Source organism: Salmo salar, chromosome ssa14 (assembly GCF_905237065.1).
Source record: "Salmo salar chromosome ssa14, Ssal_v3.1, whole genome shotgun sequence".
NCBI classification, from domain to species: Eukaryota; Metazoa; Chordata; class Actinopteri; order Salmoniformes; family Salmonidae; genus Salmo; species Salmo salar.
In genome coordinates, this window is record NC_059455.1 from 62,545,930 (window position 1) to 62,558,023 (window position 12,094).

Consider the following 12,094-nt stretch of genomic DNA (forward strand, 5'->3'; position numbering starts at 1 on the left):
AAACGTGCACTTACCCCGATGCATTTATAACCAAAGGATGCGTGTAAGCATGGCCTCTAACACCAATCTGCCACTTTTAAATCCAAGCACAGGAGTGAACAAGTGCACACTTCAGGGAAAAGGCTGGAGAATTGGGACTGAGACACCATATCTGTCCATCTACCTGTCTCCATGTTGACCAGCAGGTCCTGGCAGTGTTCCTGAGCGGTGTGGGCGTCTCTCTCCAGCTCGTGTCTCTCAGCAGGGGTGAAGAGGGCGCTCTCTTTGGTGTCGGAGAGGAAGTCAGCCAGGTGGGCCTCTAAATGGTTCAGAGCCTGGTCCCTGGCCACAGGGGTCTGGGAACGTACCTGGGGGGTTAGAGAGAAAAATATAGGTCAATTGAAGAGTGGTGATTGATTTGATTCGTCCAGTTTTTTAACGTGACAGGGAAAGCGTCATAAAGCCAGATACTTCTTTCCATTGTGGTCCCTAAAGTGCACGGTGCAAAAACATGTTGATATGTGTATTAATTAATATGCATTAAGACGCTAGTCATAGGTAACAGGTAAGAAGTGGATATGAACATATTAGCAGATAGAGGGGAAAGAGGAAGACAATTGACAACAGAGGGACATTACACCATAAAGCAAGTCATATGAGATATCAGCTGGAGAAAGAGAAAGAAAGAAAGCAAGAGAGGGGGCGAGAGAGAAAGAAAGAGAGAAATATGTTTGGAAGAAACTAGAAGAATTGAGTGAGATAAATGTGGTTGGAGAGAGACATGAGAGACGGACAGCAGCGGGAAATTTCTGTCAACCATAGAGACGGACTGTGACATTAAAACAGTGTGTCTAACCGTGTCTAGGCTCCAGGAGGAGACGGTCCTGATGTCTTTCTGCAGGTAGTGCCAGGACACCACACTCTTCATGCTGACGTGTAGATTGTGCCATAGAGACATCACGTTCTGGTACAGCTGCTCCATCCTACAGCACGCGCAATAACACTTTCAATATACGGCAGGGTTCGGTGTGAGTGTGTATGGGCATCCGTGTGTGTGAAAGCGTGTGTTGATCTGTTCGTACATGTTTATATGAATATATGAATATGTGAACTGTGTGTGTGTACCTGCTGGCGGTGGCCATGGCCTCCTGGTTGGGCGGTGGTACGGTAAAGCAGACTGACGGCACCATGGCCTCATTCCCACTGGGGCTGATCACCTTCCATTTAGTCCTCTGAGAGTTGTCCTCCAACACACACTCCTCACCTCGGCTGATGGTGATCTACAGGAGGGAGGTAGAGAGAGAGCGAGGGAAGGAAGGAGGGACGTGGAGAGAGTGGGGGAGAGAGACGAGAGGGATGATAAGGACGATGAAAAAGAGGGATGATACAGATGGAGAGATGAGGAGAGGACAAGATACAGAGGATGTGGATGTGAGGGGAGGATGGGAGAGATATGGGGAGGGGGGAAAATCGATGAAGAAAGATCAGGAGAGATAAGGAGAGATGTGGACAGTTGAGGAGGTGAAAAGATTGGGAGAGGAAGATATATAGAGAGAAGGGGAAAAGAGGGGAAACAAATGGAAAAATAACGTTTTACGGCAACAAACATCTAACGCAAACCAAAACGGAAGCGTTCATGGGTTTAATGTGGTTAGCAAAAGCCCTAACAACTGACAAAGAAATAAGAATCCCCGCGGTGCCATATTGAATTGAGCAGCCATTTAAAACCATGGAACTATCAGAGTATCCACTGGACTGAAAATGTCTACATGTGCCCAGCACTCATTAGAAGATTTGTTGACATCTGGCCAACAAATACAGAGAGCTAGGGTAGTAAGAGATTCAATTTGGCATAGTACGGTGTGGTCCCGATGTTCTGGAAAAATGAAAATGAAAAAAAAAAAAAAAGATAATGTCTAGCGTAGCAAAGCGAGGTCTGTGCTGCATCGAAAACAACTGTCCCCTCTCTCAGCCCACCCCCTGCACACACACACACACACACACACACACACACACAAATACTGCAACGTACATGTACAGAAAAGCTTACGACTGCGGCTAAAATAGTCTCACTGGCTGAATAAGCTGGGATACTGTGGGTCAGTCGTGCTTTACTTCAACCCTTACCAAGTGATCTGGACCTTTAGCTCATAAATCCAACCGAGATAATGAAAAAATTAAAAATAACAGATCCTAAATCAGTTGATAAGAGCGTAGAGTAACAAGGGAGTATTATTCAGTGTGCCGCGTGAGAGCTGAGCGCTGAGGTGAGGAGGAGGAGAACATCGGCAGTAATACCTGAACGTTAGCCTTGACAGCCCGGGCGGACACACGAGAAGGGAGAGAGGGGAAGAGACGGAGGAGCGAGAGATAGAGGGTAGGAAGGGGAAACGGTAGGATGGAGAGAAAGAAGAACACATAGGAGAGAAAGATTAATTTTGGGATAGCGTCATGAAGACCGGCTTGTGTGCGTCTTCTTTAAAAGGAGCCAGTAGTTGGTGGCAATCTAAGTGTGTGTGTTTCTAGTAGTTGCAGATGAAGGAAAGGAGAGGAGTAGAAGAAGCAAGTCATGACTATTGAGACGCACCCCTGCAGTAACCACTGCACCTCCACCTGACAAGAATGTAACGGTACCTCGCACACGCGAGGTACCAACTGGGCAAACCGTCCTAGTCCCAGAGAGACTCACACAGCAAAACTAAAATAGCTGTGTCCGAGCCACTTCCTGTCCCTATGCAACATTACAGGAGTGGAAATGCAGATTTTCAGATGTTTGCCTGAGTCTGCACAGGTGGGAGAAATTCATAATTCATAGCTTTTAGCTTCTCTGCTAGCATCACACAGCACTTTGGGCGGTGGACAGGCTTCACATGTGAGTGTGAGTCGAGTGTCAGTGGCCAAATGGAATTCTCTTCTCATGAATCATTACTAGACTTAGGAGCAGCTACCGTGGGCTCTTTCAGGGGATTTTTAACGAGTGTTGCCAATCCATTATGACAGAATGGCATAATCCAATATTGCTGTGTTGTCAGCTGAAAAAGAAAATCGCTGGAAAGTTGAGCCGTTAAAAAAAAAAGCCCATCTGAATATCCCTACGAAAAATATTGAGTAGAAGACAGTCAAAAACATGATTACGAATCCTAAGGTTAATTGAGCCCATTCTGCCAAAATCTGCCATTTTATCTGTTCTCAAGAAGCATAATGATATCTAGTGATGTGTAGTAGCACTACTAGGCTGCAACAACAACATTTCAATAGCTCTAACGCAGCAATCTTCCAATCAACATTGGAAATTGTAAAAACCCTATGTGTGGGGGTCACAGTTCAAATTCATGGTTGAATAATACATGCTATTGAAGCAACTATTGAAAACATATTTTTTAGCTGACAAATGGACTGGATCTATATACCAACAACGGCATGGCGAAAGCAGCCAATGATGACAGCTGATTGCTTGAAAATGCACCGTATTGGATTGCTAAGGTGTAGGTGGGGCTGAGAGGGGTTGTGCAGGGTAGAGACGGAACAATTGGCAGAAGGATACAGTTAGGTGAAGTGGGGTAAGGTGACCTTGGTCGTATTCACAAGGGCACATAACAGAAAATGTTTTCAAAATGTCCTGCAACGGATTATTTTTTATTTTTTAAAACAAACATTTTATTGGACAAATCCACGCAGTCCCTCCCTGTGTCCTTCTGTTTCCCTCCGTTTGGTGCCTAATGAACAGGACCCTGGTATCGTCATGATAGTGTGGGTGTGGTACCTCTATCTGCCGGTAGTCACAGATGGCGCGGATGGGCGTGGTGCTTCCCAGGGTGCTCTCGGCGCTGCGGGGGAGGAGCTGCACCACCGTCTTGGCCCGGCCCACCAGGCTGGCCACAGAGCTGCGGTACTCAATCAGCTGCTCCTTCTCCTCCTGTAGGGTATAGCCATTGGTCAGTGAGGGTATCGAACAATCAATTAACCAATCAAATCAGTCAGTCGGTAAAGTGTTAAGCTTTTGTAATACTGTATGTGATCTATAGGCATAGTCTTATATCATATCCCTTTCAACCTTCAGTCCATTTCCAATTATTTTACTTTCATTTCCACACATATTGATTCCACTGAACTCCACAGTACCCCAATTTATCATGTACAGCAGAGATCTCATTTCTCAGCTCCACAGGATAGCTATAGGGCCCAGTAGCTTAGCTTACAATCGCCAAATTGGTGACACTGGGACAATGTTCGCTAGCTAACTCAGCACTAGCATTAGCTTTTAAGCTAGCCATTAAACATTAAAAAAGGCATTAGCTTAACTCCTCATGGTGACATGTAGAAATACATTCACATGGACTAACTTCCTGACAGAAGGCTTCATTACAGTTTAACAGAGGCTCAAGGCACTGGGAGAGCTAAGGGCTAGAGTGAGTGAGGGAAGCACTAATATGCTAATAGCATTACCCATCAGAGATGAATTTCACACAGGCCGAATTAACAATGAACTAGCATTAGCAACGAGTTAGTGCGATTAGAGGTGGACCATGAGTCAAGAGGCCAACACGGGAAACAAAATGGCGGAGGAGAGAAACAGTCACTTAGGATACATTTTTGGTATATAGCCATTACTTATCCATTGTATTATTTGGAAGAATGAATTGTGAGTACAATGGGTAGAGGTACTGTAACTTCATTAGTTAGCCAATCACAAAGGCATTGCATCGGTCTAATATAGGGCTTTGGTGGTTGTTTTTATGGAATACAGCGAATGAGGCATCTGTCAAAGTCCGTTTTAATCTCCCCCAGTGAGAACACACACGGCACTGGAAATTTTATCAACCGCCCAGCGCTTAACACCCCATTTCACACCAAGCACACACATGCTGGCTCAAACTGAGTGCAGTGATGTGCTCATCATTTGGTATCTTGAAATTTGTCTAGCACCCAGACACACAAAAACAAACAAACAAAAACACTCAGGATAACAGCAATACACATCGACATGTTCCTTTTTTTTCTTTATTTTTACTATCTTCTACATTATAAAATAATTGTGAAAACATCAAAACTATGAAATAACACATATGGAATCATGTAGTAACCAAAAGAAGTGTTAAACTAATCAAAATATATTTGAGATTCTAGCCACCCTTTGCCTTGATGACAGCTTTGCACACGCATGGCATTCTCTCAACCAGCTTCATGAGGTAGTCACCTGGAATGCATTTCTATTAACAGGTGTGCCTTGGAAAGAAATTCCACAAATTAACTTTTAACTTCTTAATGTGTTTGAGCCAATCCATTGTGTTGGGACAAGGTAGGAGTGGGACAAGGTAGGAGTGGTACTATTTGGTAAAATACCATATTATGGCAAGAACAGCTCAAATAAGCAAAGAGAAACGACAGTCCATACGGAAAATTTCAAGAATTTTGAATGTTTCTTCAAGTGCAGTCGCAAAAACCATCAAGCGCTATGATGAAACTGGCTCTCATGAGGACCACCACAGGAAAGAAAGACCCAGAGTTAACTCTGCTGTAAGTTCATTAGAGTTAACTGCACCTCAGATTGCAGCCCAAATAAATGCTTCAGAGTTCAAGTAGCAGACATCTCAACAACTGTTCAGAGGAGACTGGGTGAATCAGGCCTTCATGGTCGAATTGCTGCAAAGAAACCACTACTAAAGGACACCAATAAGAAGAAGAGACTTGCTTGGGCCAAGAAACACGAGCAATGGACATTAGACCGGTGGAAATCTGTCCTTTGGTCTGATCAGTCCAAATGTGAGATTTTTTGTTCCAACCGTCGTGTCTTTGTGAGACGCGGAGTAGATGAACGGATGATCTCAGCATGTGCAGGTCCCACAGTGAAGCATGGAGGAGGTGTGATGGTGCTTTGCTGGTAACACTGTCAGTGATGTATTTAGAATTCAAGGCATACTTAACCAGCATGGCTACCACAGCATTCTGCAGCGAAACACCATCCCAACTGGTTTGGTCATGTTTTTCAACAGGACAATGACCCAACACACCTCCACACATTTCCCTCTGATCGCTATGCCCAGAGAGGATATGTCCGCTGCTCACAGTGCTCAGTCCCGTGGAGCCGTGCCCGCTTCCCAGTGTGCCATCTGCCGTGTGTCAGGTGGGCATGGCGCTGGCAGAGTGGCCATGCGCCACAGGGGCCGTGAATCAGCAGAGGTACACTAGAGTAGATAAGCGCTCGCTAGACTGCGACGGCCCAAAGCAGCTGTGGGACTGGGTGAGGTAGCTAAAGACTTATAGTATCAACAGATAGCTAACGGGTACAGTATTAGCATGACATTAGCCTCATGCGACTGCTGTAGCTAACACTGGAGCTATTAGCTAGCAGTGGATACGGTTACTAAATGAGTCAGGAGTGTCAAGGTGATGTACATTTAACTGCAAAAATGATGGAAACACTTGAGTAAATGAGGGATATAAAGTATAGTGAAAGCAGGTGCTTCCACACAGGTGTGGATCCTGAGTTAATTAAGCCATTAAAACATCCCATCATGCTTAGGGTCATGTAGAAAAATAGCCAGCTGCCCATTATTTAGGCTACCATGAGATACCAAGAGATCTCAGTGACTTTGAAAGACGGGTCTCAAAGGAGCATAGGGGGTTTAAAGGGTGTGTGTGTGTGTGTGTGTGTGTGTATTACTATCCTTGTGGGTACCAGAAATCCCCAAAAGTCCCCACAAAGACAATAAAACAAGAAATTCTTCCTCATGGAGACATTTTGCAGGTCCCCAACGAGGACAAAAGCTATTTTAGGCTTAGGGGTTAGGTTTAGGGTTACAATTGGGGTTAGGGAAAATAGGATTTTGAATGGAAATATATTTTAGGTCCCCACAAGGATAGTAAAACATATCCTGTGTGTGTGTGTGTCAGTCACCAAATTTCAATCCAATTGAATACTTATGGAAGATTCTGGGGCTTTGCCTGAGACAGCATTCACCACCACCAAACAAAACAGCAAATGATGGAATTTCTCGTGGAAGAATAGCGTCTCATCCCTTCCACAGAGTTCCAGACACTTGTAGAATATATGATCAAGGTGCATTGAAGCTGTTCTGTCTCGTGGTGGCCCAACGCACTATTAAAACACTTTATGTTAGGGTTTCCTTTATTTTGGCAATTACCAGTAGCTTATTATCTTAAATGTGGATAAGCTATAATCACGTGCCTAAGCTTTTCACTGGCAGATACCTAAACGATTATAGCCAACTCTGTTTGGCTAAGTAGGTCACATGCAGTAGTGGAACAATTAGCAGGGATGTAGGTAATTTGACGAGTTGGTGGAGGAATTGAGGTGTGTTTGATCCGGTTCGGCTGAACACGTTTGAGCGCGTTTGATCCAACAGCACCATAAGTACCATAGAGACGTGCGAATTAGAAATGAATGTACAGTACCATGGAGTCTTGCAGCAGGTCCTCCAGCTTGCCCAGCCTGCTGTTCTTGTCACAGGTGTACTGTCTCTTTATGGTGTCCTGGAGCTGACGCAGATAGGTCTCGCAGTCCCGTGCGTCACTCACAAACTGACAGGTGGCAATAAGAACACAAAACACAGAGATCAGAATAGGAGCTTATATATAATCCATCCACAGCTGCCCGACCCTATGAGCTAGCCAATATTTAATCTAGTATTAAAGCGCTTTTGAAGATGAAATGGCTTTAAACTCCCAATTAAGGGCAAGTCAAAACATAGATAGGCAGTAAATAGACAAACTAAACGTAGGCAAATAAAGTGCATTTCATCGTGATCTTTTATGACGCCGTCTACGTGACAACCAACAAACATCTGACATCGTAAAGGACCAGATGGATATTACAGGTATAACGTAATACTATCAGAGATAATGTGTAAAAGGGACGTGGGCTAAGATTTCTCAAATCTCCGAACCTGGAAGTAGGCAGTATTGTCTTTGAGATGCTGCTCCACGCACACACACAGCTGGCGTACCCACTGCCACTGGGTCTGCAGCGCTGCACTGTACGCCTGGGGAAATGGAAGGGCACATGAGATGGGTGTGTGAGTGTTAGTCTAGTCCATGTGTTGCTTCCCGAATACGTATTTCTCAAGCTCCTTATTTGAATCACACTCAAGCTCTACAGCCCAAACATTAGGTACAAAATATACTGACAAATCTTATTTTCAGGAGAACATCGATTGCAGCACTGTTTCTAATGACAAGTACCGTAGATGGAAAGCCAATATTTTGATTTGAAAGGCCAATGAACGGCCTTAATGGCTTTGTTGCTAGGCAACCTCACCTCCACTGTCTGTTTGGCCGGGTGGTTCTCCTGACAGAGCCGGTCGGCCGTTTCCTGCAGCGAGTGCATCACTTCCTGTTTCTCCTCCAGCTCTGACCTCATTTCCTGAGAGAGAATGACCGAGCATTCAGAAGAGCACCCAGGGGAATATCTGTGTCAAACGGTCCCAAAAAATGTGTATCCTCTCTGTGTGTGTGTGTGTGTGTGTGGTGTATCTATCCCTGTCCACTCACGGCGTATAGATCTCTCTTGGCGTTGACGTTGGTATTGTTGTGGCTCCAGTCGTAGGCCAGTTCCTCCTCTTCTCGCTCGTTGAGCCAGATCAGCTCCTCTGTACAGCGAGACACAAACGCATGCAGGCTCTCCAGGCAGCGCATTCGCCACGATGAGTTTTCCTGTGAAGACAGGATGAAGTAATGCTTCCAGGCATTATACGTATACGTTTACGAGGAGTTTGAGGTTATTTCAGAGGCAAACGCGCTCTCTCTCACACACACACACACACACACACACACACACACACACACACACACACACGTGAACTCCCTGCTGTGAAGAATCCAGGTATTTCTTCAGGGCTGAACAAAGGGGCTATGTGGTAGAAGCAGGTGCTTCTGAAGGCCACACTCTGTCTTGCTTAACGCCCCCTAGCTTCTCTGAGCCTTTAGCTAGCTCATTCACACCCTGATGGGATTAACTGAGAATGTGGGCAGACTGGGATACAATGGAGTGTACACACACATTCACAGAGGGAAATAGCCCTACCACTCACCATTAGTTTGCAGTACTGCTGCTCCAGCTTGGCCAGAGTGTCAGAATAATTGCTCCTGAAGTTACGAGAGACTTTCGTCTGAGGAGAAAGAGATCACAACGGCTTAATAAAACCGTTCTGTGTCTTTTTACGAGGTTTGTGAGTGTCATGCTGTTCTGTTGTGTATATTCACAGGTCTTATCAGTGCATGTTCGTTTGTACTTACAGTATATGTATTAGCATGTACAGTGGATCTTGAAGCGTCTAAGAATGTGTTTTAGAATGTATTAGTGTGCGTGCGTGTGTGTGTTTATGTATGTTTTCGTGTGTGTGTGTGTGTGTGTGTGTGTGTACCTCGTAGTTGCGGGCCTCCTTCAGGCTGTGCAGTAGCTCCTCCACGGCAGTGTGGATGTTCTGGTGGTCCTGGAGGTGCTGCTCGACAGAGGGCAGGTCCGCCCCTGACTCTGCACGCTCCAGCACGTCCTGACACACATACACAATCAGTTCTCCTCATGCATCCCTTTTCCCGTCGGTCCCTCCCTCCCTCCACCTATCAATCCCCCCATCTACCTACACCCCTTCTTTCTTACCTGCGTTTCCTCCACCCATCCCAGGAGCTCATAGACGAACCGGAGACTCCCCTCGTCCTCCGATGACGACATGGCCACCAGCTGAGAGCGGGACATGGGTCTCCTGAGCAGGGCTGCCCCCATCACCCCCACTGCCCCCAGTAGGGTCTGGGCCCCCGTGGACAGGGAGAGACCACTGTCGCTCCCCCGCGGGGCCGTCCGGTCTCCCCCCGTCACCGGGGAGAAGTGACCCTTCCTGTAGACGCTGGAGCACTGGAGCCGGAGAGAGACCAGCTCCTCGTGTAGACAGGACACTCTGTGCAGGAGGGGAACAAATGTGTTAAAATCTCCCCCCAAAAGACAAAAAAATAAAAAAAAGCAACACCTTTTTCTTGCGACACACAAAATACACAAAAACAGTCAAACAACTCTTCAGAAGACAACCGGGAGTGAATTAGGACCTCCACTGTTGCTCCACAAAACATCTACTTTCTCAAAACACAGTTCTGTTGTGGTGTCACATTTACACCACTGATGCTCGTGGTTCATACAGTATAACCAATCCTAATAATATATACACTACCGTTCAAAAGACTGGGGTCACATTTTTGGTCCATTAAAATATCAAATTGATCAGAAATACAGTGTAAACATTGTTAATGTTGTAAATGACTATTGTAGCTGGAAACGGCAGATTTTGTATGGAATATCTATATAGGCATACAGAGGCTCATAATGGCACGTTGTGTTAGCTAATCCAAGTTTATCATTTTAAAAGGCTAATTGATCATTAGAAAACCCTTTTGCAATTATGTTAGCACAGCTGAAAACTGTTGTTCTGATTAAAGAAGCAATAAAACTGGCTTTTAGACTCGTTGAGTATCTGGAGCATCAGCATTTGTGGGATTGATTACAGGCTCAGAATGGCCAGAAACAAAGAACTTTCTTCTGAAACTCGTCAGTCTATTCTTGTTCTGAGAAATGATGTCTATTCCATGCGAGAAATTGCCAAGATACTGAAGATCTCGTACAACGCTGTGTACTACTCCATTCACAGAACAGCGCAAACTGGCTCTAACCAGAATAGAAAGAGGAGTGGGAGGCCCCGGTGCACAACTGAGCAAGAGGACAAGTACATTAGAGTGTCTAGTTTGAGAAACAGACGCCTCACAAGCCCTCAACTGGCAGCTTCATTAAATAGTACCCGCAAAACACCAGTCTCAACAGTGAAGAGGCGTCTCCGGGATGCTGGCCTTCTAGGCAGAGTTCCTCTGTCCAGTGTCTGTGTTCTTTTGCCCATCTTAATCTTTTCTTTTCATTGGCCAGTCTGAGATACGTCTTTTTCTTTGCAACTCTGCCTAGAAGGCCAGCATCCCGGAGTCGCCTCTTCACTGTTGACGTTGAGACTGGTGTTTGCTTTTCTTTCAAAAACAAGGACATTTCCAAGTGACCCCAAACTGTTGAACGAAAGTGTATATATATTTTTTCAAAGTTATGCCATTTAGCAGACGCTTTTATCCAAAGCGACTTACGGTCATGCGTGCATACATTTCACGTACGGGTGGCCGCAGCGGGAATCAAACCCACTATCCTAGCGTTGCAAGCACCATGCTCTACCAACAGAGCTACACAGTATAACCAAGCCTCATTTTTCTGTCCGTACACACCCCCTCTCCCTCCACTGACCTGAAGGCGAGCTGCTCCACCTGGTAGTACTTCTGGTCTCGGAGGACGTGGAGGTCCACATTGAGCCGTCTGATCAGAACCTCACAGTCCTGCAGGTACAAACCCAGCTCCCTCTCACAACGCACCGCCTCGCCACTCTCCACCTGGGACATGTCCTGACGGAGGAGCGAGAAGACAGGGTGGGAAAAGAGAGGACGAAGAGGAGGGAAAAAGGAGAGCGAGGGATGGGGAAGAAATGAGTAAGACACAGTACGCCACAGTGAAAGAGGCAATGGAAATACAAAAACCTCAGAGAAGAAAGTCCTCATTGAAAGAGCGAGAGAGAGAGAGAAACAGGGATAGCGTCACTCACGGCCTGCAGTGTGTTCTTGGCCAGGGTGAGTTTCTCCTCACAGTCCAGGGCCATGTTCTGGATCTTATTGGCCATCTGCAGCAATAACTCCAGTCTGGAGGGAAACGCACAGTATCAGCACAGTGTCAGAGTGTCAACAAGCTCGAAACACTCATTTTCTACATCCGAAAGTGCATCCTATTTACTATACAGCGCACTACTTTTGACCAGGCCCTGGTTAAAAGTAGTGCACTATATAGGGAATAGGGTGCCATTTCGTATGCAGCCAGTGTCTATGGAATGTGTTTACTGTACAACCATAACAAACAGTTGACGAACAACCTAAAAACATCTACCAGGTAATCAAGTTAGGCCTATTGAAGTTTAAGACTAAATTGCTGAAGTAACAAGACAAGGACGACATTTCCACAATACAACGGAGTACAGACACTTGCAAATTAAATCGGTGTGAAAATGCCTGATGATACTGAGATGTAGTG

General features: G+C 45.6%; 1 protein-coding gene across 32 annotated transcripts in view; it reads right to left on the minus strand.

Annotated features, from left to right (window-relative positions):
• The window catches only part of LOC106570016 (microtubule-actin cross-linking factor 1), a 300,527-nt gene that overhangs the window by 102,432 nt on the left and 186,001 nt on the right, over positions 1-12,094 (minus strand). For 29 of the 32 annotated variants that reach the window (XM_045693740.1, XM_045693737.1, XM_045693743.1 and 26 more), the window contains 14 exons: positions 11,616-11,709; positions 11,264-11,418; positions 9,599-9,893; positions 9,363-9,491; positions 9,030-9,107; positions 8,491-8,652; positions 8,258-8,362; positions 7,887-7,982; positions 7,396-7,521; positions 3,743-3,895; positions 2,278-2,289; positions 1,105-1,259; positions 836-962; positions 164-347 (listed from right to left, as the gene is read on the minus strand). In XM_045693740.1, the coding sequence (XP_045549696.1) occupies positions 164-347; positions 836-962; positions 1,105-1,259; positions 2,278-2,289; positions 3,743-3,895; positions 7,396-7,521; positions 7,887-7,982; positions 8,258-8,362; positions 8,491-8,652; positions 9,030-9,107; positions 9,363-9,491; positions 9,599-9,893; positions 11,264-11,418; positions 11,616-11,709 (1,871 nt within the window). The remainder of the gene's footprint in view (positions 1-163; positions 348-835; positions 963-1,104; positions 1,260-2,277; positions 2,290-3,742; positions 3,896-7,395; positions 7,522-7,886; positions 7,983-8,257; positions 8,363-8,490; positions 8,653-9,029; positions 9,108-9,362; positions 9,492-9,598; positions 9,894-11,263; positions 11,419-11,615; positions 11,710-12,094) is intronic. The other 3 variants (XM_045693741.1, XM_045693738.1, XM_045693725.1) reach the window with 1 other exon arrangement.